Source organism: Cladophialophora carrionii, assembly GCF_000365165.1.
Source record: "Cladophialophora carrionii CBS 160.54 unplaced genomic scaffold supercont1.1, whole genome shotgun sequence".
In the NCBI taxonomy this organism is placed as follows: domain Eukaryota; kingdom Fungi; phylum Ascomycota; class Eurotiomycetes; order Chaetothyriales; family Herpotrichiellaceae; genus Cladophialophora; species Cladophialophora carrionii.
The window spans coordinates 4,191,917-4,217,193 of record NW_008481816.1 but is presented as its reverse complement, the minus strand read 5'-3'; the positions used below and the strand labels follow the sequence as shown (position 1 = coordinate 4,217,193).

The 25,277-nt window shown below is 54.2% G+C and overlaps 9 protein-coding genes across 9 annotated transcripts; 6 read left to right on the top strand and 3 right to left on the bottom strand.

Annotated features, from left to right (window-relative positions):
* Positions 1-1,133: 1,133 nt before the first annotated feature.
* On the top strand, positions 1,134-2,607 carry G647_01497 (uncharacterized protein; the record flags this gene model as incomplete). Its single annotated transcript, XM_008724896.1, has 2 exons — positions 1,134-1,231; positions 1,281-2,607. The coding sequence occupies 2 exons, from the start codon at positions 1,134-1,136 to the stop codon at positions 2,605-2,607; spliced, it is 1,425 nt and encodes a 474-aa protein (XP_008723118.1).
* A 461-nt stretch (positions 2,608-3,068) lies between these two features.
* G647_01496 (uncharacterized protein) lies at positions 3,069-4,887 on the top strand (the record flags this gene model as incomplete). The annotated part of the gene is made up of 5 exons (XM_008724895.1): positions 3,069-3,214; positions 3,316-3,392; positions 3,442-3,621; positions 3,675-3,936; positions 3,984-4,887. 5 exons carry the CDS (start codon positions 3,069-3,071, stop codon positions 4,885-4,887), a joined length of 1,569 nt encoding a protein of 522 aa, XP_008723117.1.
* A 671-nt stretch (positions 4,888-5,558) lies between these two features.
* On the top strand, positions 5,559-9,012 carry G647_01495 (uncharacterized protein; the record flags this gene model as incomplete). Its single annotated transcript, XM_008724894.1, has 6 exons — positions 5,559-6,681; positions 6,741-7,009; positions 7,067-7,263; positions 7,355-7,659; positions 7,743-8,131; positions 8,236-9,012. The coding sequence occupies 6 exons, from the start codon at positions 5,559-5,561 to the stop codon at positions 9,010-9,012; spliced, it is 3,060 nt and encodes a 1,019-aa protein (XP_008723116.1).
* A 562-nt stretch (positions 9,013-9,574) lies between these two features.
* G647_01494 (uncharacterized protein) lies at positions 9,575-10,714 on the top strand (the record flags this gene model as incomplete). The annotated part of the gene is made up of 1 exon (XM_008724893.1): positions 9,575-10,714. One exon carries the CDS (start codon positions 9,575-9,577, stop codon positions 10,712-10,714), a length of 1,140 nt encoding a protein of 379 aa, XP_008723115.1.
* Positions 10,715-12,779: 2,065 nt separating this feature from the next.
* G647_01493 (uncharacterized protein) lies at positions 12,780-13,208 on the bottom strand (the record flags this gene model as incomplete). Its single annotated transcript, XM_008724892.1, has 1 exon — positions 12,780-13,208. A coding segment is annotated over one exon (429 nt), but the record flags the coding sequence as incomplete, so codon positions are not given.
* Positions 13,209-16,348: 3,140 nt separating this feature from the next.
* Positions 16,349-17,353, top strand: G647_01492 (uncharacterized protein; the record flags this gene model as incomplete). Its single annotated transcript, XM_008724891.1, has 3 exons — positions 16,349-16,540; positions 16,655-16,932; positions 17,011-17,353. 3 exons carry the CDS (start codon positions 16,349-16,351, stop codon positions 17,351-17,353), a joined length of 813 nt encoding a protein of 270 aa, XP_008723113.1.
* A 1,160-nt stretch (positions 17,354-18,513) lies between these two features.
* On the bottom strand, positions 18,514-20,509 carry G647_01491 (uncharacterized protein; the record flags this gene model as incomplete). The annotated part of the gene is made up of 3 exons (XM_008724890.1): positions 18,514-19,485; positions 19,541-19,792; positions 19,850-20,509. The coding sequence occupies 3 exons, from the start codon at positions 20,507-20,509 to the stop codon at positions 18,514-18,516; spliced, it is 1,884 nt and encodes a 627-aa protein (XP_008723112.1).
* A 799-nt stretch (positions 20,510-21,308) lies between these two features.
* On the bottom strand, positions 21,309-22,399 carry G647_01490 (uncharacterized protein; the record flags this gene model as incomplete). The annotated part of the gene is made up of 2 exons (XM_008724889.1): positions 21,309-22,194; positions 22,254-22,399. 2 exons carry the CDS (start codon positions 22,397-22,399, stop codon positions 21,309-21,311), a joined length of 1,032 nt encoding a protein of 343 aa, XP_008723111.1.
* A 799-nt stretch (positions 22,400-23,198) lies between these two features.
* G647_01489 (uncharacterized protein) lies at positions 23,199-24,246 on the top strand (the record flags this gene model as incomplete). Its single annotated transcript, XM_008724888.1, has 3 exons — positions 23,199-23,357; positions 23,450-23,734; positions 23,803-24,246. The coding sequence occupies 3 exons, from the start codon at positions 23,199-23,201 to the stop codon at positions 24,244-24,246; spliced, it is 888 nt and encodes a 295-aa protein (XP_008723110.1).
* Between the last annotated feature and the right edge of the window lie 1,031 nt (positions 24,247-25,277).

Here is a 25,277-nt window from a genome sequence, read left to right as displayed (position 1 = left end):
CATTCTGTCGTCAAGTCAGGGAGCAGAGCCGAAAGTTTGGTATAGAGAGAACCGAAAGTAGAGCGCCTCCAACTGGATTTCCTGTTTGTGCTTAAGATGTCTTGTTGTGCTGTAGAACCATTTGAAGGGCTCCTGGTTGCCTGGCTTTTGACGCTGTTTACCTGCGCCTTTATACCACAGTGTCAGTCAGCGCCTAACCGGCGCCTACATTCTCTGTGGCGTCTATCAGCGGGGTTTCGGCATGAACGACCCTGTAGTTCGAACTGTCCATATGCAATCTCACCGGTCGGCTGTGCTCCCTACTTACCGCTGTGGTATGGACAAGTGCGATCGGAGACCCAGTCCGCTCACGGGTCACGGGTTACTGTTGATGCAGGCTAGGGCGCACCAGCCTGACCAGATGTCCGGCCGCACTCCTGTGTATGAAGCGCAGCCACAAGGTCTCTGTACGCCAATCGATGAGGCTGTATGGACGCGGTCAGATGGACGTCCAAAGGCAATCAGGATCCTGCGTAGCCGACACCTCGAGATAGGCATGTGGACAGGCATCGGACAGAGAGTTCCGACGACGAAGGTGAGGCTGCCGTGGCTCTTGGCTTATCTCGGGCTCTCGCAGCCGATGAAGCGTGTGGTGGCTGCGCAGGGCAAAGCAGGCGATGCAGAGTAAGCAGGTTCATTGAGATATCGCCTACCGTAGTCTTGGCTACGGCGGAGTATTGTTCAAAGGATGCACACCTTCAAGTGTCACGTTCACGTCAGAATTCCAGCCCTCTCTGAACTCTCACATCTCCGTTTGACTCGACATCGCTGACTTCTTTGATATCAACTGGCCGAGGCTGAGTCGACCCCGAGTCGACGCCGATGCATCCTCCGGTTGCGTGCCGATTTACCCAAATAATGGCTTTGCCAATGCTCTCCTGCTCCACAGGTGGCTTCGACGTCGGGTGCAATTTAGGCTAAATACTTCTGCCCCCAAGCCTTGCAGAAGTTGGAGAAAACGTGCAAGACAGTGTGCTGATGGCAGGCGCCGTGTCAGACAGGTGTCCGAGTCCTCCGAACTCTATCATCGAACGTTACTAGCAACCTTGAGAGTGCAAGTGAGCACAGAGGACACTCGGTGAAATCAGTCAAAGATGGCGACAGGTATACTGAAGGTCAAAGGGACCCAGGTCGTCGGCAACGATGACAAGCCGGTTATCCTGCGAGGCTGCGCAATAGGGGGATGGCTCAAGTAATATGATTCTCTGACCTGAACACGCGCGTATACTTACGTTGAACAGCATGGAGAACTTCATCGTCGGTTACCCAGGCCATGAGTCGAGCATTCGCGCTGCGATGCTGGAGGTCATGGGCCAGGAGAAATATGACTTTTTCTTCGATCGGTGGCTTTACTACTTCTTCACGGAAACTGATGCCAAGTTCTTCAAGTCGTTAGGCCTGAATTGCATTCGCATCCCTTTCAACTACCGGCATTTTGAGGATGACATGAATCCGCGAGTGCTCAAGGAAAGCGGTTTCAAGCATCTGGACCGTGTAATTGACCTTTGCGCCAAGGAAGGCATTTACACCATCTTGGATATGCACACCGTCCCCGGAGGCCAGAGCCCAGGATGGCATTCTGATAACACGACGAGTTACGCCGCGTTTTGGGACTATAAAGACCATCAGGATCGCACCGTCTGGCTTTGGGAGCAGCTCGCACAACGTTACAAGGCCAACCCCTGGATCGCCGGATACAATCCGATCAACGAGCCCTGCGACCCGAAACATGTCCGTCTGCCTGCCTTCTACGCCCGACTGGAGAAGGCAATCAGGGCGATCGATCCGGACCATATCCTGTGGCTGGATGGCAACACGTTTGCAGCAGAATGGAAAGGTTTCGATACTGTCCTCCCGAATTGCGTCTACGCCCTTCATGACTACAGTATGATGGGCTTTCCGACTGGCCAGCCGTACGAAGGCACCGCGGAGCAAAAGGAGAGACTCGAACGGCAATTCCTGCGTAAGTCGGAGTTCCAGAGGACGCATAACACTGCCATTTGGAATGGCGAGTTTGGTCCGGTTTATGCCAACCCTAAATGGGACGAGAACGCGGAGGAAGTGAATCAAAAGCGCTATAACATGTTAGGCGAGCAGCTTCGGATCTACGATAAATTCCAGATCCCCTGGTCTATCTGGCTGTGGAAGGATGTCGGTCTACAGGGAATGGTCTACACTTCTCCCGACTCGGCCTGGAACAAGCTGATCGAGCCAATCCTGGAGAAGAAGAAGCGCCTGCAGCTTGATGCATGGGGAAAGTACCCGTCCAAAGAAGTGGAAGACCTGCTCCAGCCGCTTGTCCGATGGATAGATTCCGTCTCGCCTACGGCGAAGGACGTCTACCCGTCCACGTGGAACACTGCAAGGCATATTGACCGTCAGGTCCTGCAGACATTCCTTGCGGAGACGTTCTGTCAAGAATTTGCCGAACTGTTTCGCGCCAAGGACCAAGCCGCCTTGGAGGAATTGGCAAAGAGCTTCAGCTTCGACAACTGCGTCCAGCGGGACGGCCTGAACAAGATCATGTCCGACTATGCCGCGATCGCTACGAGCTCCGGCGGAAAATAGATTTAGCAATACAATATCAGCCAGCAGTGGCAATTCTCGTGATGCTCGTATCCACGCCGAGGCTTGCAACACAAGACGCTCCTTTCCACTACGAGTATGAGGTGGGCTGGCAATCACCGTGTCGACGGCCAGTCTCCGCCTTGGATCGCTTCCCTTTCTGCCTCAATCAGTTTTCTCGCCTAAATTCATTTCTGGGTACCCGGTGGACACCAAACTCCAATCATTCGGAGTATACCGGGGGGTTTGTGCGGGGGAATGCCGGGCGTGCAAGGCTGCGATACTGCCACATGGTAATGGGCCTTCGGGCTCGGCAGATGATGACAGGGATGGGACCAATTTCGTGGATTTCTACATAAAGGCCTCTGCAGCTCCGGTGCATATATATCCTGGTCGTTCCACCTGCAACTCCTGCGAAGACCTCCACCACAAGTCCTCAGGTCTCTCGATCAACTCCAGCAAACATGTCGAAGGCTATCGCGGCTCATGATGTCGCCGCCACAGATGTCGCAAAGGTGTCTGAGATCGCCCACCTGATTGCACAAGATACAGTTCCATGGTACAGGAAGAAGAACCTCCGAAGACTCTATTTGTGCCTTGTGCCTGCGGCGTAAGTCTATGTTCCCCTCGGTGCCTCCTGTCTCGAATAGGATCACCAGATTCGAGCCTACTTTTGAATTCTGAGGAAAGATCTGACAATGTCTGGGTTAGGCTCGGTGTTGAGATGACTTCAGGCTACGATGGTAGCGTTCTCAACGGCCTCCAAGCCGTCCAACCCTGGCAAGACTGTAAGTTGGAGAAAGCATTCGGGTAATGCAGCTCGCTGACCGCTCGCAGTCTTCGGCAGTCCCAACGGTGCTCTTCTTGGTGTCATGACGGCAGCCTTTTCCATTGGCGCGGCGTGTGCAGTCCCACTGGTGCCGTATGTCAACGACCGATTCGGTCGCAGGATTTGCATCATCGTCGGCAGTGTGATCATCTCGATTGGAGCAATCTTGCAAACTGCAGCAGTCAACAGTATGTACGCCTTGTTCAGGAGAAGTTCCCTCCATATGCTGACATCCCATTAGTCGCCATGTTCATTATTGCGAGAATCATTCTCGGAATGGGCATTGTGTACGCAATCAGCGGAGCATCCCAGCTGATTGCCGAACTGGCATATCCCAAAGAACGATCTGTCATTGTCGGCCTCTTCAACGAAAGTTGGTATGCAGGTGCAATCCTGGCTGCGGGTATCACTCTGGGGACGTTCTCCTGGGACAGCAATTGGTCGTGGCGCTTGCCCTCACTCCTACAGCTCTTGCCTTCGACGTTACAGCTCACCTTCATCTGGTAGGCGGATTTGTTTTCCCGCAGGTCGCATTGTCTGACAGGCACAGGTTCATTCCCGAGTCCCCCCGTTTCTTGGTATCGAGGGATCGCCATGAGGAGGCGCTGGAGATCCTGATCAAGTACCACGCTGAAGGTGATCGGTCGGATGCATTCGTCGCGGCGGAATACCAGCAGATCCGCGAGACCATCCGCATGGAGATCGAGGGAACCAAAACTCCGTGGAAGGAGCTCGTCACTACTTCCGTCAACCGACGACGTGTTTTCATCGCGGCCTGCGTGGGCTTGTTCTCCCAATGGTCTGGAAATGGCCTTGTCAGCTACTATCTCAGCCGAGTTCTGGCGACCGTCGGCATCACCGCGAAGCGAACTCAGAACGAGATCAACCTCGGTCTGTCGTGCTGGAACCTTCTGACGGGTGTCACGGGCGCACTCCTTGCTCACATCCTCCCGCGACGACGCCAGTATCTCGCGTCCTACGTCGGCATGACGGTCATGTTCGCGTGCTGGACGGCAGCCTCAGCCACCTATTCGAAGGACCATACCAACCACTCGGCCGCAATTGCGGTTGTCGCATTGATCTTCATCTATTACGGTTTCTATAATCTCATGATGCCGCTGACATACATCTTCATCACCGAGGTCTTCCCCTTCATCCACCGAAGCAAGGGCGTGGCCATCACGCAATTCTTCTCTCGTGGCGGCAGCTCATTCAACCAATTCGTCAACCCGATCGGCCTCGACGACATCGAGTGGAAGTATTACCTCGTGTATGTGGTATGGCTCGCGATCGAGACAACAACAATCTTCTTCGTCTACCCGGAGACGAAAGGACCCAGTTTGGAGGAGGTTGCTGTTGTCATGGAGGGCGACAAGGCCAAGGTGGAGGTGATCGAGGTCGGAGCCTCCTCAGGGAAAGGCGGGCTCGGCGTGCATGAGGTTGAAAAGGCTTGAACATGCTGCCCCTGACCAATCCGAACCTTGTACAGCCCCCTCCCAGAGATGACATTGTATTCACTCTACTGAGTAGAGCTACCTGCCATGCTTTATTGTCGCGCCTGCTAGAAATGGATAATCTACTGTACTTCCCACTATGGTGCAGTATACAATCTCAAGTCCGTACTCCATTCGCGAAGCATCTGCCCAAAAGTTTGATCCTAGACCCCCCCACTCACGGGTGGCCTTGGACGACGACAAGCCAACGCGGGTGTGGGGAGCTGTTTCGCCATGCGTTTCGGTGCGTCATGATAGACGGTTCGTGCCTGGAACAGCCGTTGATTAGCCTATCACCGTGTCCTTCAGGCATCCCCCCAGCGCTGGACCGGACTGCATCTTGCGCCCTGAATCAGCGGAGCCAAGCAAGGCCTGAGTGCGCCTCCTGATCGTCCATGGTAACGGCTACTGCAAACTCAAATCGCTTCTTCCCAGTTCCCCTCGACTCCGACATAGACCGAGTCGTGTTTGCTTGTAACAGTGAACTTCTTGTGCAAATTCTACTTTTGTGCCGTCGGACAAGCAGATGATTATCTGCCTCCAAGTTTCAAAAACCATGACATTTCTACACGTTCGATGAGAGGACCTCAGGCTTGACACAATTGTCGACGACCCATTCCCACCGGGCGACAATGTCCGCAAGGAGCCACGTCAAGCGGCTGATCGTGTGCATTGACGCGGAAGAGTACAGGCCTGAAGACGGGACATTAGGTAACGATAACAGCAGCACCATCTTCCGCATCAAGAGCATCATACGGGGTGGCTTCTGCTACGATGCTCAGGTCCGTGCGATCGAGCAAGTTGTCCGGTACTACCGCGCCGCTGCAGATGGGCCGAGCCGGATGGAGAGGCTGAAAAGCAGATCCGGCACGACCGTGTACCACGACGAGCAGATCAAATCGATCTGCAAGGAAGTGTGCGAGACGCTGGACGAGCCGCAGGACGAGCTGTTCCTGTACGGGTTCGGACGGGGCGCGTTCCTGGTGCGGGCTGTGGCCGGCCTCCTGACGACCATGTACCTGCCCAAGAGCACGTCGCTGAGGTACTTTGACCGGCTGTACCAGAGCGCGCTGGACGTGTACAAGGCGCGCAGGGAGGACGACAACAGGAACGGGCCGAAAATCATCGAGTTTCTCAGGTCGCACACGACCCGTCCGCCGCGCATCCAGTTTGTCGGCGTCATCAACACGGTGAAATATGGCGTGGAAGAGACCGTGCACGATATCTCGTTTGTCTCGTCGATCCAGAACTTGCGGCACGCCTTGGCCATCAACGAGATGAGGGCACAGCTGGGCGCCGAGGTCTTCGAGACGCCGTCCGCAAAGGATATGCAAGGCCGGAGTTTCGTCCAAGCGTGGTTTGTGGGATCACACCACGATCTCGGCGGCGGTGCCTTTGAGGATGGCCTCTCCTTGTATCCTCTCCAGTGGTTACTTATAGAGAGTATACGAGCCGGGCTGGTGTTGCAGCCGCAAGATGAGCCGGTGCAGCCGCGGTCAAGAGCGAGTGTCCTGTCCCTCGCATTTCCACAGTACGCCGGCGGGCTTCCGAGACTGGATGACAGCGAGAAGATTGAGTGGCAGGTGTCGTATTCCAATGGCATCCAAGTCAGCTTCTACGACCTTCAGAGCTTGCACGGCACGTCGTCCGACACGGATCAGGCGCACAGCGTCCAGATCAACACGTCAAATCCGCTGTATAACAATCCTCCCAAGGTTTTTAATTCCAAAGGACTGATAGGGTGGGCCGACGATGGTGAGAATTCCCCAACCAAGCAATCTGAAGTGACATTTGGGACTTACGCTTCTTGCCAGGGAGCTACGGCACGATCGTCCACCCGTCCGTGTTCTGCCTGCTCGACAGAACTCCGCGCTTTTACGAACAATATCGCTTTAAATCAATGAAGAAAGAGCTTGCTGATTATCGGGATCGATGCCTCGAGGAAGGCGACGGCGCAATCCCCCCGTGGCTGGAAGGACTCGAGCTCCAGGCCAGTGGAGTCAAGGCTTTCAGGATATTGGTATGTGGCAAGACGGGGGTCGGGAAGAGCACTTTGATCAACAAGGTCTTTGGGGTCGAAATGGTAGGACGCTTCCCAAACCTGAGCCTGGTGGTTCGCAAGCTGATACCTGCCGCCCAGACCGAAGAGTCCGACAGCTATAAACAGGGCGATCACGACATCAACCAAGCCTTCGAGTCCACCAACCATCCCGGCCTCCTGATTCACGACTCGAGAGGCTGGCAAGCAGGGAGCGACAAGGAACTGGACTTGATCGCCAAGTTCCTGCGGCATAGAGCATATCAAAAGAACCCTGCAGAAGCGCTGCACGTCATTTGGTAAGAAGAAGAAGAAGAAGAAGAGGACGCATCTTTCCCACACCCTGGGTTATCAAAATATATCGTCGTCGCTCACATGTGTGTTTCTCAGGTTCTGCGTCGATTCCGACGTCAGCCGGATCGAGGCGGCCGACAAACGGACCTTCGAAACCATTGCACAGTTCTCGAACCACGTCCCTGTTTTTGTCGTGGGCACCAAAAAGGACAAACTGATCGCCTACCGCAAGATTCAGCTACTAGAGAAATACATGGAGCAGACGGGGAACTATCCCGAGTCGCAACGTCTCGCGAACGAGGAAGCCGATAAATTGGCGGACGAGCAATTCATGTCGCTTCGCGAGGAGCTCTCCCGGATCAAGCACTACAAGGCTGACGGGTATTGCTGTCTTTCCAAAGGTGAGAGATGCAGAAGCACCCGATCGGTGCCCTCAGGTTGCGGGCGGAGTTCCGACGTGCTGACGTGCTCTTTTTCGTGGCAGACGACGACCAAGGCGTCAAGAAGCTTCTCGCGCAGACTCTCGAGCTCATTACCGATGACAGAGTTCGTCTCTTCGCGGTGGCGGCGCAAGTCGTCGATGTCGAACAGAAAATTGACTCGGCGATCACAGAATGCATGCGTCTCGGCACGCACGCCGTTCGCACCGCGATGGTCCCCTTACCCTTCTCGAGCGCGATCGGGACGCCCACCGTAGCACGCATCCTCTGCCAGAACGTCCTCCAGTGTTTCGGGTTCCCCAAAGCGCTACCCGAGCAGGTCGAGGAGATCATGACGCGCGTCGTGCTGGGCCATCTGAAGAAGTTCATGGTCGTGACGCTCACCGAGTTCCTGGCCGTAGGGGTCACCACTGCAGGGCTGGTTGCTGGAACGGTACGTGCCACGCGCCCTCGAATTCAAGCCGTTGTCCGCGCCATTATTGGTCATGTATACATCTCGTAGGTGGCCTATCGATGCTAACCTGGCTAAAACGACAGATGGGTGCTGCCGGCGTGGTGGCGTTCGCATCGTGTGCCTTGGCCGTGCCTCCGACAGCGAGGATGTTGTTCAAGTGTGCTTGCGACATGATTCTCATCCTCGAGCGGTCGTTCCGGTACCAGGGGAAATATGTCTCTGTCAAGCAGATCGAGGACGCCGCCGTCTACTACACCACCGCCATGACCACGACCTTCGCGGGGAAAGAGCTGCTTCTTCAAAAGCACGTCCACGACGAAGTCGACCGGCTCGTTCCCTTGACGAAATTCACCGCCGCTATCAAGTTCAGCAAGCTTCGGCCGGGGCTCGAGGACATCATCTACAAGAACCGATTCCTGAAAACGGAGCCGGACAAGAGTGCCGCGTCTCGACCCATGGTCCCGGAAATAGGGGGCACGCAAATTGCCGAGCTCGAGGGAGTCCAGAGTCCAGTGGAATTGCCTGGCGTCAAGAGGCAGCCCACCGAGCTACCGGCCGAAGACGTCAAGCTCCCATTGTCGATTCCAGAGAAGGGGGTTTCATCGTCAGGATATGGATCCACCAGTGGCACGAATACGAATACCACGGCCGACGATCTCCTCAGCCTGGAGGAGAGGACGACAATATCGCCGACTCGGAGCGACCAGGGCCTAGTGGCCACACGGCAGTCGACGGTCTCGCCGATGTCAGAGTCGGAGACTGGGTTCGAGGGGACCAAGAGCGACAACTTGTTCTCGCGCAGCACTCGGAAATGGTCGTCGAGGCTGGGCTTGCGCAAGACCAAGACACTGCAAGAATAGCAAAATATAGGGGGTATGTGTGAGAGAATGTGAGCTGCAAACACAGAATCAACACCCACCTGATTGATGCTGCCTGATTGATCCTTCCTGCTTGACAAGTCGACGAAGATGCAAACACAGAGGCATCAACACCCGCCTGATTGATGCTACCTGCTCGACGACTCGACGGCCGGGATCCGCCACGGCATCGTACATGCTCGTACATCAGCCCTTGGCAATGCATCAAGATTTTGGCCTTGGCCTCGGTAGCCACCGTCACGGCCTCGTCATGCGATAAGGGCGTGTCCAATCAGGACTGGCAGCCTTGCCTGCAATGCTTGACCTGGTTGATAGGTGGCCGCCGATGGCGATCCCGCAATGTACGAGGCTGTCGTGTAAGGGCCGTACTGCAAGTGAGAGGCACACACCCACACCCGTATGTCAGAAGCTTGACAAGGTGCGAATATAAAGAAGGCTCGGTCTCTTCCCAGGATAACTTTGAGATCACCTAAGATCCAGACACGTTCAAACTCAGCCAATTCATCCATCCGCTTTTTGAGTACGGACGAAATCAGAACCCGCAATGTCAGCGATCACCGTCTCTCCCGTCAACCCTGCCAAACCCGACCTCGGGGCCGTGGTCGACAACATCGACTTGGACAACCTCAGCGACGCGGACTTTGACGCCCTTCGCACCGCCCTCTACACCTACAATGTCGTCTGCATCCGCGACCAATCCAAATGCACGCCCAAGGCACAAGCCGCACTGACGCGCCGGTTCGACCCCGAGGCCCTGTCGTACGGGCACGGCAAGACCATCGACGCCAAGCGGTCGATCCTCCACCCGGACCTCAAGACGGTGCCGCACCAGCCCGAGGTGCAGGTCATCGGCAACGGCTTCGTCGCCTCATACGAGGGCCTGAAGAACATCACGCTCAAGCACCCTCACCACCGCACGTTCCACCAGACGGTCATCCCCGAGGCGCAGGACCTGGACTTCACGCGCTTCTACCGCTGGCACATCGACGCCGCGCTGTACGGGGACCTACACCCCCCGCTGGTGACGTCGCTGCTCGCGGTGCAGGTCCCCTCGGGCCGCACGCAGACGGTGCTCTACGACGACGGCACTGACGACAGGCTCGACGTCCCGCTGGGCACCACGGCCTTCGTCTCCGGCTACACCATGTTCGACAACCTGAGCGCCGAGCAGAAGAGCTTCGCGATGACGTCCCGCGTCGAGTACGCGCCGCACCCGTACGTGTGGATCTCGACGGCCAAGTCACGGCCCGACGGCCTGGGCATGGTCTCCGAGGGCAAGGAGGTGCCTCTGCACGAACTGCCGCCCGTGGACCGCGCCACGGACATCCAGATCCTGCCCATGGTGTGGCGCAACCCCGTGACGGGGCGGTTCGCGCTGCAGATCCACCCGTCGGTCGTGCGCAAGATCCACCTCGGCGACGGCCGCGTGATCGACGACCTCGCCGAGGTGAGGGACATCGTGCACGGCTTGCAGAGGCCCGGCATCGCGCCGGAGCTGGTCTACGCGCATGATTGGCACGAGGGCGATCTGGTGCTGTTCAACAACCACGGCGTTCTGCATAGCGTCGTCGGGGCTTTTGACAAGGATGAGGTCCGGCTGTTCAGGCAGTGCAATCTGGCGGCGAGCAGGCCGCCTCTGGGACCGGAGACGGCGGTGGCCTCAGTGCCAGTGTCGGTTGCGTGATGGAGTTGCACGGTAGAGATATGGAGTATCAGGTCAGGTCAGGTCAGCCAGCGGCGCCTATTGTAGATTGTAGGAGTACTGGGGAGAATTCACACTTAGCGTTCATGTTTGAGAATTGTCTGTTCACGACACTCAGCTCCGTTTCATCCTCACTGCTCACTTTGTCCTTACATCTTGATCTACATCGCTTCAAACGCTCGCGGGTTTGGACCTCGAACCGGTGGATCCGTATCCGTAGCTGGACCACTGACCGTGAGCATGCTGGCTGCCGACAAACAAGGCGAGCCTTATTACCGGCGAGCTGAGTTATCGGCGAGGTCGACTGGCGCTCACCAGCCAGCGTTATTTTCCAATACCGCTCACCTCCCACTCATGTTGACTCTCCCTTCGCTCGGCTATACTCACTCTTCGATTACCCTCGACTTAACCTCGACTAACCCTTAGCCCTCCCTCCCCCTCTCCTTCTCTAGCCCCCTCCACGATGATACTCGGTTCTCTGCAGAGGATTTAGGGTCGACCTACTGTTCAAGGAGCAGCCTCATGAACTCTTCCTTTCTTCTAGCCGAAGCTTGCTGCAGCACACTGACGTTGGCTATTCTGTGGGCTTTGGTGTCGATGGCCTCCTCGAGCAGAACCCTGTGGGGCCTCTCTGTGATTTTGACGAAGCCACCTGCAATGACTTAATAAAGAGTCCGCCCTGGGCGGTGACGTGAGCCCCACTGCGTGTAGCTAGCCAGCAAACTGAAGTGTATTGCATCCGCGGCGAACGACCTTGAGATGCGAAATGAGATATATCAGGCTGGTCGGGTTCCGCTGCTGCTCGAGAACCTGCTTCACGACAAGACAGTTTGCCGTCCAGAAATATCCGACTCTTTCATACGTGCATAGATCATTCAATTTCGACCTTACCACGAGATCATGTACTTGCATGGCGCTCCCAACTGGATGGACCTTGGCGTTGTTGAAGGCCAGGACAGGTAAGTAGAATAGTCTGGTAGAGGCAGTCGGCAAAATGACGTCGTGGATGATATTGACTTGAAGCGATGTGGAAGCGTGGAGGTGCCCTTGCACTGAAAGTCGCGCGCTGAGCACCAAGTCGCTCCTCTGTTCCATGACTTCCATTTCTCCTTCAGATATGAGGGGTGTGATTTCCTGCCATGTGCTTTGGAAGCGAAAGGGTGGCGGTGTACGATTCGATCCTTCCGATTGCTCCGTTGACTCCGGGACTTGAAGGCGATGAGAGATCCGGCCATTTACGGATCCCCACGACCAGCTAGGGATGTCTCGAAGGGCCCTCTCTTCCGGGGAACTTGATACCACCCACAGAAGGTTGAAGGCCAGCATCCCTTTCCACAGCCCGGCTGCATATCGGAACGTCGTGTTGTTCTGAATAAAAGAAGCTATTCCACTCATGGCTTTCAGTGTGTCAGACTCTCGTGTGAGCTTACGTGTCGAGTATTGCTCCACGATTTCGTACCAGCTCTGGTGAAATTCGACCTATTCGGCGTTTTCTGTACCCTTGAATCGTCACAAGAGTTCATAGGCGCCGCGCATGCTACTTCGAGCGGACATATCGAGCACTGCTCCAGCTGGGCAGTATACTGAGGGTTCTCCCGGGGCCGCTGTCTGAAAGCCTTCCCGAAACGGCCACGTCCTGTCGGTCTCTGCGCCATGCTGAACCGCCCAACAAGCTGAAGTAAGGCTTCGCAATCGCCTGGAGGATAGAGAGTCCCATCAGAACGAACACCACCTCCTCGAGGATATTTTTCGCTGGAATAGCGGACGCCGTTTCTAACAATCCAGTCGTTGCATTCGAAGAATACAACTCCTTCACAGAAATGTAAAACCCGACGAACAAGGTATCTCTCTTGGAATGCCCATGCTCGTGTAGACAGCGCTGTATTTTCCGCTCGATCCTTGAACAGTTTTTAGTGATGCCGCAAAGGATTTATCGTCAGAAGCCTTGACCTCGATTGATCGCAATGAAGATTTGCGCAATGTGCAGTCACTGCGGGAAAGATCCTGGGGCGTAAAACGACCCCCGTTGGAATCTCTTGACGCCGACGCAGATTACACACAATGCGTTGGCATATACCAAACCCATATCTGCTGATTGAGCTTCCCACTCTCCATCGTCATCTTGGACGATACACAAGGAGTCTATCCAAAGATACCTCACCTTCATGGCTCGCGTAATCCGAACGGCATGTTGGAAGTTTTTGGTCAAGCTCTTTACTTGAAAGTTTGCCATATTGTCGACGCTGGACTTTGTAAGAGTCAGATTTACTGCTTCTCCCCAGCAATGGCTAAGAGCAATGTAACGCTGGGGGATCATTTCCTCAAGCTGCGAGCTGAACTTTAGGCCGATTGTTTCACCTTCATGATCTCCAAGGTCCAAGAGCCTCAAAGGCAGGTAATTCTGGGAAGGCTCGAGGATAAACTTGTTGTCACAACCCTTGTGGTGCGACTGGCACTGACGTATCCAATCGGTTGCCCAATCGGAGATACCTGGACTATCTGTTTGTATAGAACGATAGCACAGATGTCTCCAGCCTTGTGCAAGAGTTAGCAAGTGTCTCAAAGACAACAAGCTCTGTCCCAACAGATAGAGAAGGAATTTCCCGACACTTACTGATACCCCACCCATTCCTGTCGACACAAAGTCGTCGCGGCTTGCTGATGGTATGATCAGAAAGCTCTAGTGTCATGAACTGTGGCTCTAAGTCCATAAAAAGCATATAGGTTAGAAGATCTAAATATCCATCATAAAGTGCTCGGATATTGAGTCTTTTTGGGCGATACCCAGAGGCTGTGGACCTCTCTTTGACATCCGGTTGCAATTGTGCATCAACGTTGGCATATCTTCTCTCCTGTATAAGCAGAACAAGCCCGCAATTGGTCGTTGTTTTTCCTTCTCCGACAACTCGCGGAATTTCTCCACAGAGTTCAGGAGTAAGACGTACAAGTGACAATGTCTGGCGGACTTTTCGAGCTCTTCCTTCGTGTGGAAAGCATGGCGTTCGTTGGACCGAGTGAAAAGCCAGCGAGCCCCAATCAAGATTGGAGATTGCCCGATTATATTCTGACACCTCTCACAAAGCTGGCAGCATTCTCTCGAAATGTTGGGGCCTCGAAAGGATGAAGCATTGAAAACCACCCTTGACGAGAGCAGAAAGCAAAGGTATCGAAACGTACAAACTGCTGTAACAATAACGACGACAAAAGGCGCCGATACTATCGCTAAGGCAATCCAGCAATTTCCCAGGATTATGAGCAAGGGGGTGGTCATACATAGCACCGCCGCGACGAAGCCATAGCCTAGCCGGAGGCGCGGAGGTGCCTTTTCAAGGTCTGGACCCGAAGATCACCAATAAACATATCCGCCCCAGGCTCCAAGCAGCGTTGTGGACGCGAGGATGTCTCTCAATATGACCAAATAGACATTGTCGTTTGCCATGCCAGGCGCATGGATCGCTTCCGTCAAGGAACGATACGTGCGTGCGGCGAGATAGCGGATTGCTATCCTTCAGCAATCAATTCAGGTGAATCGGAATGTCGCAACGTGTGAAGCAATCGTAAGAATATAGATAGGTTTTCGGAGACGGAGACGGAGACGGAGACGGCTAAGTAGATCGGTCTGGTTGAGAAACAAGGACCGGTTCAAGGCAGAGGGGATCTTGTCGGCTGCTAGTATCACTTTGAACTTATGATGCAAGAGGGGTCTTCAGGCGCGTAACGAGGCTCTAAACTCCTAGAGCCCGTCTGAGAAGCGGAAAGTGGCCATAAAAGCCCACACAGGCAGAGTAGAAACACGAGGTTGTGGTAATGTCCAACGATCTGGCTCGCCGGTAGGGATCGAGGAGGGAGGAAAGAGATATATCAGAGTGAGAGGTGTGAAGATCCTTGAGGCTGCGAGATGCCACGGATGGGAAATATGCCTATATGCATATGTGGGACACGTAATGAGAAAGGTGGCTGAGCTGTCTGTTCCAGCGAGATAGGTCAGCCTTTTGACGCCAGCCATGGTCGGCTGTGGTCTGCCATGTGTGACAGACACGAGCTAGTGGGAACATGGCAAGATCAGGAGGGTGATTTAGAAAAATAATAAGGGGGAAACTGGAATTGAGGGTTTGGTAAGGATCAGTTGACAAGCTTGTTTTCAGTTGAGTCGTCCGGCCAGATTTGATCGAGAAGCTGCGTCCCGGTTCAGTTAGCTCGCACGTGATCCATCACGTGACATTTCGGGGACTTTGTACGACTAGGAAGGTTACCCGAGGTGTCCTTTGGATTGAGTCAGATCTAATTAATTACTCCGTACTCCGTACTCCGTACATAATCTTGAGCCGCTAAGTTCTTCGCTGTTCACACTGCACCGCCGCATTACGCAGGTGGTGGCTGTGCTTCCTCTGCATCGATGTGGGACCTGACGGAGCCACCACACAATACACGTACAGATCACCGAGGAGGGTAACGAGGGTAGCACAGTACAGTGAACGCCTTACTGTGCGCGATACACCGTACCCTCTTGCAATTGGCCTTTGCAACGACGGAGGCGCGAGGGCGAGGAAGCCAGGAAGGCTCGCTATGAACATACTGTGTGCTGTGTACTCACATACAGCACCGCTATCTGAGCGTGCTGGTGTTGGACGTTTCAGCCATTGCCCGCTCCTCGACGCGGTGGTTGGGACCAGGGGAGATCGTGACCACCGTACGGAGTATTGGCTACAGTGCGCAGTAACCATTACGCAGTGCACAGCGCAGCCTGTAGAACCAGCATGCACGTTATGTACGGATGTAGTCAACTTACACGACACTCGCACCTCGCATTTTGTCCTCTTCCGTATTCCATCCTACCTTCGACGTCCCAACGGCCGCTAGTCCCGCTAGACTGGGCTCCTTCGCTCGCTTCCTCCCCACAAGCCCCGCACGTCTGACCGGTGGGGGCGGGACATATACTACTGTTAGGTATGCAGTAGGTAGGCAATGTTCACAGACACAGCAGGTACGGAGTACACGGGTACGGAAATGAAGGCGTAGCTCGTACTGTACTGTATCTGTCTGGCCTGACTTGCGGTGCACGACCTATCAACCAGGGTGTAGGCTGTAGGCTGTAGAAAGCGTATGCGACCGCTCGGTTCGAGTCAGCATAAGCGCTCATTCCACGATGCAAGGCATAAATATTTGTCCTAGTAAACTATGTGCGGTGGTCCTTCACGGGACTCATACGTCGTACTGTAGTAAACCCTGGTTGGTAATTTCGGAGGGCTCGGGCGTTCAGGCGATGTCGGACTTGGAGACGAGGGGCCTTGGACACAGCTACTGTGTGCATACATACATGATCCCTGGCGGCCTGGGTGGCTGACTGGCTGGTCCGCTGAGCTGATTCTTGACGATCACGCCTTCTTTGCATTGCTCGTTTGTGGGTCGGGATCGAAGGATCTTCAGAAACAGACACATACACGTATATATCTACACATCCCTCAAGACCGTGCGCGGGTCAAGACAGTTTGGACACCCTCATCCTCATCCCCATCGCCATCCTCGTAGTGAGATCTTGACATACGTATCCCGTTCTGGCACTGTATCCGTGGTCGACACAACACACTGCATTACACTGCACAACGCCCAGCGATCATGGCTCCACCCAAATATGAACTCTACTACAACCCCTTCTCGATCTGCTCGCTCATGGTCCTGTACACGCTGCGTCTGAAAGGCGAGCCGAAATCACCCGCCGACGCGGTCGAACCAGAAGAAGTGTTCATCGACATTTACACGGGCGAACAGATGATGGAGAGTTATCTAGAGAAACACCCGAAGGGCACGGTAAGTATTCGTGCCTGGCCATGTTTGTAGCGGACAGGTTTCGGCCTCGAACGGTTCTTTCGTTGTTACCTCCATTGCGTCCGCTCGCTGCCAACCGTCTGATCGTCCTTACAGGTCCCCGCAATGTTGGCGCCCGAGCTGGGCGTCAAGTTGATCGACAGCACAGATATCACGTCGTACCTCATGGATAGGTACCCTTCGCTGCGTCCCGACGCGCACAGACAGACCATCGACTCGCTGCTCCAGGAACTGCATGAGATCTCGTACGTCACGCTGTCGTTCAAGCCCGAGGAGCGAAGGGTCGAGGGCGTCATGGATGCGGTGCGCAAAATCATGGAGCGACCCGACACGAGCGACAAATATCGCAAGTTGCTGCAGGGGAAGTTTGACAAGTGAGTCTGACAGTCGAACATAATTTCGCTGTAGTGCTATATCCTACCAGCATGACTGACCCGCGTGTTTCGTCCCAGCCACGCGGCCGCGCTCCAGAAATTCGCAGCCAACAAGCAATCCGTTGAGAGTGTCGACGCCGACTCGGTCCGCTATCTGGAGAAGATAAGCGAGCTCCTGGCGCGACAAGGGGGTGGCCAAGCATCCTGGCTCTTCGGCGACGACGTCGGTCCCACGGCCCTGGATGCACACACCGTGGTATTTATTGCGAGGTTGCTGGATGCGAAGCGCGAACCTTTGATCCCTGCGGATGTGCTGGCGTATGGAAGGCCAAAGCTCCAGGCTAAGGAATGGCTGGGCATCACGAACGGGAATCCGACGCTGCATAGCTTGTACGTCAAGGGGGAGAAGGGCGGACATTGAGCACGATGGAGATCGGATGTACGGTGTTTGAGTGGGATGGTGGCAGATTGCGTTCAGCCACGTCCGGTTGGACAACGACATTGACAGTGGTGATTACTTGCGCTGGTTGCCAGGATATGAGGAACGAGGCGAGGAGGTGGAGAAGTCTGCAGTGAAAGGGACCTTACGGAGGGCAGATCGTGGTGTCCTCGCGTTGATGAAGGGACCTTACGAGAGACAGATCGTGGTGTTCTCAAGTCGTCCATTCACGAAGTCTCAGGGCTGCTGACCATTGCATCTTGACTCCAGTATGCCAAATCTGAGAATAGAGATGTCGAGCAATGCGATAGCAGTTTTGACTGTGTACTTGGGAGGGTATGTTAGGTATGTTTGGGATTGTGAGAACAGGACTGTGCAAGCCATGACAACTGTACGGGCGAGCTGAGCTGGTCTGAGTTGAATCGCTTTGAAATAAGTGGGTTGAGCGAGGTGCAGTTGCCCATCAGGTCAAATTGGACGAGTCGTCGGGAGCTACTTGTATATTCAGTTGCCTCGAATTCCGAGATCAAGCCCAAAGAACCAAGACCAGGAGAAGTTCTATACGAGGTACTCTATACTCTGTACAGTCGCCTATAAAAAACCAAAAATTTTGGCAACATTACCGAGTGCGCGCACCACCACAGATGTTGTACAGCGCATTTAGCCGTATGACCTCGCTGTCGCCACTAGGCTATTGTTAGGGACAGCCTAAGGCGATAGGCAGAGGGCAAGAATTAAGGGTCTCAATAGTATTAGGTATCCCTAGACCTCTAGGTCATACAGGACTCGAAGCATGGGAGGAGGATGGAACTCTCATGCGAGAGGCGCGAGAGTTGTATGCGTCCTCTTGGCAGGCTTAGTAAGCTCTAGTAGCTGTTCCTAATATAAAGTTATCTCGTGAACTACTCCTCCGTCGATAGATAAGCAGCTTTCCTAGGCGAGCGGAGCGACCACCGCTACATCGAATATTTTCAGAGTATCGACCAATTTTCGGAACCGGGTCTCCCCCACGAACTGCCCGCTCGTGTCGAAGATGGGTTGAGTCGTGACCCAGGTCTTTATAAGACATAAGGTATTAGCGAGAGGTATACCTTAGGGTTAGAGTCAAGGTAAGGTCGGGGAGATACATATCACGTAGATTCCTACATAGACGCAAGAGTCGTGAACAGCCCATCGAATGCTCCATCTTCCCACTGTGGTTCGAAGCTGTCCACAACTTCAACCGTGTGCGGTATCTGCCCACTAAAGTCGACGTTGCTCAGAAGCGTGCCATGAACCTCGTCACCAACATGAGGAGGCAACCACTCAGGCTCCTGTGCTGCCTCATCTGACCAATCTGTTGCATTCTCATATAACTGCGGCTCCTGTGACAGAGTCGCCACGTCGAAAATCTCGGTATGTGGGAGAGGCGGACGGGAGGAAGGCTGGTAGAGGTTGCCACAGCCTTGTATCACCTGCAGTCCGTTGGCCAGACCCTCAAGATGCATTATTCTCCGATAAAGTCGCCTTGATACGGGTGACGTAGCCGCCAAATTGCCTATGATTTCCTTGGCCAGTCCAATACCCTCCTTGTTAGCAGAGGCAAAATGGTAGGGTGCATGTGCCAGAGCGAGAAACAGAACGGCAACTGACGACTCCAGGAAATGGTTGAAGCAAACTTGAAGCTTTTCATAAAGACCAGACATCTTGTGTAGATGCCAGAGAACCCTGATAGAGTCTGTGGCAGTCGATACCACCATCTTCGCCGTAGCCAGACGTGGTCGTAGCAAGTTGGGCGAGAAGAGAAGAGGACGATACAGCAGGATGCGCATCTCGTTGGAACGGAGATAGAGTTGCGCCCGTAGACTCTGTAGCCGCCGGGGCTGCTCAACCTCGCGGTCATCTGGCATGGCCCGGCCCTTTGGATTTTGAAAGGTCAGGGAGAGGGGTAGTGACCTGTGCCACGCAAGAAATTGTCCTTGCAGATAGTCCAACATGCGCTGGTTCGGTGGTGGTTCGGAGTTCACTTCCCTCTGGCCATTCATTTTGCTTGTACCACCAGAGATGAAACTCCATGCTCGCCCTGTCAGTTGGTACAGATCGGCCATGGCTCTGAGGTACCCAGCTCCCTCGTCCTGAGAGATTTTGGTTAGAACAACCACAGATGCTATGCGGTAGAATTGGACTTACAGGTTTTGGGAGGGACATGTCGATATCGGAATCTTTTATCGTGAATGGGAGTCCTGTACCTAGACTCCACCTTCGATCGAGTATATAGATAGACCAAAATAGCCGGATGATTCTTACCCCTTCGTCGCCCGCGCGAGTTGTCGTTAATATAGTTCCAAGTCGGTGGAGATCAATCTCTTGACTCAGCCGGGCAGCCAAGCCGACGGTGCGCCAAGCAAGAATTTCCTCGTCCTGGCAAAAGTAGGATATACTCTTATATGCAATATGCTGTTAATGAGGTTCAAGGGTATGATGGATGGGGGCACGTACCGAGAGAAGTAGAAACAGTATATGTTGAGTCCTGACCTCGGCCGCAGATGTCAGCCTTTCCATCGAACCTCTGACCACGTCAAACAGCCGGAGACCCAGCTTGCTCTGGCTATGCTCTTGCAAAAACAAGCCATTCGCCAAGACCACCAGCAATATGTCAATCTCAACCTCCTCCACCCCAGAGAGTTTGTAGTCCAGGGGCTCGTCTCTTCGAGTCTGGCGCGCCAGTTGGATGAGGTTGTGGAGGAGGTCGGCACTCTGATGCACAGCAACTATATCCAAGACCGGGTATACGTGGCCGACTTCATCATCAAAGACGTCGATTAAATGATGGGTCTGGTCTCTTGACATCTCACGCAGAGGGTCAGGAGGAAGTTGAGTGTGGCTAACGGTTGACGATCTGGATGGCTGAGGTCCCGAAGAGGTCCTCGAGCCTGGGATTGCCTCATAAACGTCGGTCGAGAGCCCCAAACTCATGAGTTCGAGCGATTGCTGGGCCAGCGCAAAGCTGAATGAAGGGTTGCTCAAGCCGCGATACCTCGAAGAAACACTGAGAGTTTGTGATTGGCCTGTATCGGCAGCAAACGATGGATCGTCTCCTGTGAGAGCGCGAGTCTCAGCCAACAGCTGGGCAAAGTTCTGGTGTGGTCCCTGGGCCATCCCATGCCTGACTGGCTGGGGGCAGATGGGCCGTGGAGCCGAGAGTCGGTCTACCTGCGTCTGAAGCCTCGACAACCAGCTTTTCAGGCCAACAAGTTCCCTATTCCGAGCTTCAGTCTGGTTGCAATAGGTGGATTCCACACGGCGGCGGGAACTTACCGGTCTCCCGGATCCTGGCCTTTTTGTCGGTACTGGCATTCGAGCCCGAGTCGATCGCAGCGGCGGCAGGATGTCAAGCCGTTGCATTTGATTTTGCGTCTTTTGCAGCCTTCACTGTGGCGGCGTTAGAAGGGATTCATGTACTGGGGCCTCTGTTCAATGGACAAGGATGCCAACGAGCATGAGAATTGTAACATACCAAGCTCTCGCAGTCCTGCCTCCTTGCGGCATTTTGCGCGGCAGTATTCTATCCGAATTGTCTTGAGCACTTCCCTATCTCTGATTGAGGCTGTACAATTGGCGTGTGTGCCCTGCACAAAACCTCGCAGGTTGGGCGATACCGCCCGTTAATGTATGAACCGGGTGTGGAATCATTGAAGCGCGATGTTCGACCGGCACGGGCACCTCCAAATAGGAAAGATGCCGATTTGACCTTAGCGTTTGGTCGGCTTGTGAAGCTGAACACTCGGAAGCGTGTGAGGGACCGAGATCAACGGCATCAAGCAAGACAGGGAGCATGGATCTTTCTAAATACTACGGGCGGAATTGCTCCGCCAATCGCGCGGAAAGCGTGGAGGTATTGATCGAGAAAGTTACATCCGCAGGCGCTTAAACGAATGCTGCAACTACCTGAAGTTATCTAAGCTTCGCTGCCCAGTCGTTCCTTGATTTCTAACAAGCTATCCACCGAAGCATGCACAATCTCCTTTAGTGGCCGAAAGTCTATTCCTAGCTCCTTCTTGATCTTTTCATTACTGGCCACATACATAGGCGGCAGAGGTTCTCCCGGCTTCCCTTCGGGTACCTTGTCCCGGAGCTGAGGATAGTCAGCACGAACAATATCTGCGATCTGCTGGAACGTGAAGGCTGCGCTGGCCACGATGTATCGTTGTCCAGCAGCCTCGGGATAGGTCAGAGCGCGAACATGGGCCTCCGCAAGGTCACGGACATCGACGCATGCTGGGAAGCCCGTCGGCGGCACCTCGCTTTGCGAGCCATTGATAAGATTCCATATAGTGGCCGAAGAAGTGTTCAGGCCTTTGAGACTGTCGACAAAATGTCCATTGGGACCATAGACCATCGGCGGGCAGAGGGTTGCAATTGTGAAAGTTGGCTTTTCCTTTTCCACGAAGTCCCAAGCGGCGCGTTCGGCGAATTCCTTGCTTGCACAGTATGCAACGCCGCCTGCAGATGTCTTGGCCTCTTCCCAGCCGATGGGATTCCAATCCTTCTCGGTGTAAGTGTAGCCGGGTCGAAAGCCAGCGTTAACATCGAGGACGGCAGCGAACGAGGATGTGATGACGACGCGTTTCACGCTCGGTCCACTTTTCTTCACCGCTTCTAGGATGCGGAGCGTGCCATTGACGGCTGGGTGGAAGAGATCCCGTTCGTTGTCGTCAACTGGATAATGGAAAGGCGAGGCTGTATGAATGACGCCTGTGATGTCCGATTTTGCAACTGCTTCGTCGAAGGCGCCAGCAGCTTCGATGTCGGGAACAATAGCCAAGGACAGGCGATCTCCATATCTAGCACGGATATTCAATTTCATTCTCAAGACGTAGACCATGAACATCAGACGACTTACTTGCCATGACTTCTGCGGACTTTGTCTGCTGCTGTTGTGCTGCGCACTGTACCCACGACATTATAGCCGACCTCGAACAAACGGTGCAGGATTTGGGCGGCGACAAAGCTGTTGGCGCCCGTGACGAGAACTGTCTTGTTGGCCATTGCGAACGTGCCCGGGAGAGCCAAATATACCGACTTTGCGTCAAGGGGTTGAAGAGATGGCTCGTAGTATTTCTAGGCGCCAGAAACTTGGCTGAGCAAATTTCTAGCCGTCCTGAGCCTGGAGAAGCGTGCCTTTATATCATTTTCTGGTCTTTTTCAAGGGGCACGGCCAATTTTGGCAAGTAACCGATTAAGCTAGATGAAGCCGTGCCACGTCAACCTTGAAATCATAACGGCCAATTCTCTGATCCGGTGATCAAGTAACGATTGCTGTAACCGTCAACTGTGACCCGAAAGAATTGACGCATGCGAAGCCAAAGCAATATCATGGAGTCGTAACGGATATGTGGAGATGCAAGCCAAAGCTTCCTTCCCCTAGCAACATAGTGTGGACCTCCGAGGTGGTTAGTTTCGAGGCAAGAAAAGGTGAAGCGGCCCAGAAGGCGTAGCAATCGTAGCCACATGGCGGCAGATGGCGGCAGATGGCGGCAAATCGCGGCGGTCGCTCCGCCCTCCACGCCCTCCGCTCCGAAAGCACGTCGTCAATATGTTGACCCCGATGGGAAGCAATGAATGGTTGACATGCCCTCCAGAAGTTCGGAGGCATTAGAAATCACAAGCCTGGACCTCATTATTAATGACTGTGGATCAAGTTGTCAACATGTATGCATACCATGTATATAATCTGGATGTGGATGGCCTCGGACTTTGGAGATATTGAGGTTCCCAAGCCTAATCACATCTATTCAGACCATTGTTGCGGATCCGAGCTCAGTGCCATGATTGGTAAGGTGTCAGAATGGCTCAGTTACCTTCAGATTTCTTTCTCAACCTCCAAGCCTTCAGTGCAAAATCTTATCGCGACTCTTACCCGGCCATTGACCCAGAGCTACCAGAGCATAGCTTGGTCGGGAAAGTTGTCATCCTGACTGGAGGGAGTGACGGCCTTGGGAAGAGTGTACGTGGCAGCACCGGCCAGAGACAAACTCCGCCCCAACACAAAAGCATGTTCTTGGCTGACTGCCGCACCGTGATATCTTTCTTGCACAGGCATTCGGTCCAGCAATAGCCAGAGCCAAAGCTAGCGCCCTCGTCCTTGTCGCCCGCAGCCAGTCCGCCCTCCTCGAGGCCAAAGCCGAAGCAGAAAAGGCCAATCCATCAATCAAAGTGTCGACGATTTCGGCCGACGTTACCGACGAGAAAGCTGTCAGCGATGCCTTTGAGCAGATCAGCAAAGAATTCGGCCCTCCGGATGTGCTCATTAACAATGCGGGAACTTTCTTCGGAAAGAGTCCTATTGCAGACATGTCCTTTGAGGACTTCGAAACGGACATCGTAGGTCCCCCCAGAATGCTGTAGGCACTTGGCGCACCTTGACTGACAAGTTACCGGTCCCGCCTCAGGATGTAAACGTGAATGGCACCTTCCTAGCTACACGAGCCTTCCTCAAGCTCATCGGAACCAAGCAAGCAACAATCCTGAACGTTTCATCGGCCGCAGGACTTTGGCCAGGGCCCTGCATGTCCAGTTATTCACTGAGCAAATTGGTTGTCGCTCGCATGGCTGAGCTGGTTGCGCTGGAGAGGCCCAACGTAACGGCTATTGCGTTCCATCCTGGCATGCTCATGACCCGACTGGCCACCGACGACTTTGCGCCGTTCGCCTTGGACAAGCCCACCTTGCCTGGTGGGTTCGCCGTATGGCTCCTTTCACCGAAGGCAAAGTTTTTGAATGGGAGATACGTGCATGCAAACTGGGATGTTGAGGAGATGATGCAACGAGAGAAGGAGATTGTGGATAAGAACTTGCTCCGTGTCAAGCTCTCGGGCGATTTTGGAAAGAAGTGAACAAACAGCACGGACCGTGTCGGGCGTAAGAGATGTCGGTGGCAGATTGGCGTGCGATGTCTATGAACAGGCGAGACTGTTCCATACTCTCGTGGAGGCGGAAGTGCCATTTACTTCTCTCCAGCACGGTCATACCTACAGAAGGGGCTTCCCTAAATTCTCAAAAGCTATAGACGCCACCCAGGGGGTGTCAGAATTACCCGGCCACCCGAAATTTAGCCGGCCTAAGCCACTCGTCCTTACAGCCACTCGTCCTTACAGCTACCTACTAGACGTAACCGAAATCGAGGCCAACATAGGATTGATCCGCCTCTAATGTATTCCTTGTACAGTACGGAGTACTCCGTACACACTGACTTTTTAAACAGTCGACTGGTCTGGCAGTTCTGGCTAACCGCGCGACTCACTCACTCTCTCCCTCTCCCTCTCTCGTTACGAGTACCGAGTACAGAGTACCTACTGGCGACTCCGTACTCCGGACCTTCTGTGTTGCCTACCCACTACGTACCTCGTCCTCCGTACTTCGTATACTGGGATACTGTCCTGCTCCGCCCCCCTGCCCGACCACCTGTTTCAGCCTTACTCCAGCATCCAGCAGCCAGACTCGAAACTCCAGCCTCTACGGTAGACTCACCGGGCTCGAGTGGCGATTAGCTCGCCTTTCGGGGTACCTCGGACTGTGACAGCCTCACATTGGGATTCGCCTTGCAGGCATCATTGCACATCTGCGCCACTGCATTATTGCATCGCTGCATCGCTGCATCGCTTTATCACTCGATGTGTGATTGCATCACCGCCGGAGAAGCTGCAAACAAGGGCAACCACGTCCTTACCTACTTACCTATTTACCTAGGTCCCTAGGTCCCTACGTAAGCAAGCGGGTTCTGCTCGATCTATCGCCTTTCCGACTCCCTTTCTGTCAGGGTAGGGCGGCTAATCGAGGAAGAGGAAGAGGAAGAGGAAGAGGAAGAGGAAGAGGAAGAGGAAGAGGAAGAGGAAGAGGAAGAGGAAGAGGAAGAGGAAGAGGAAGA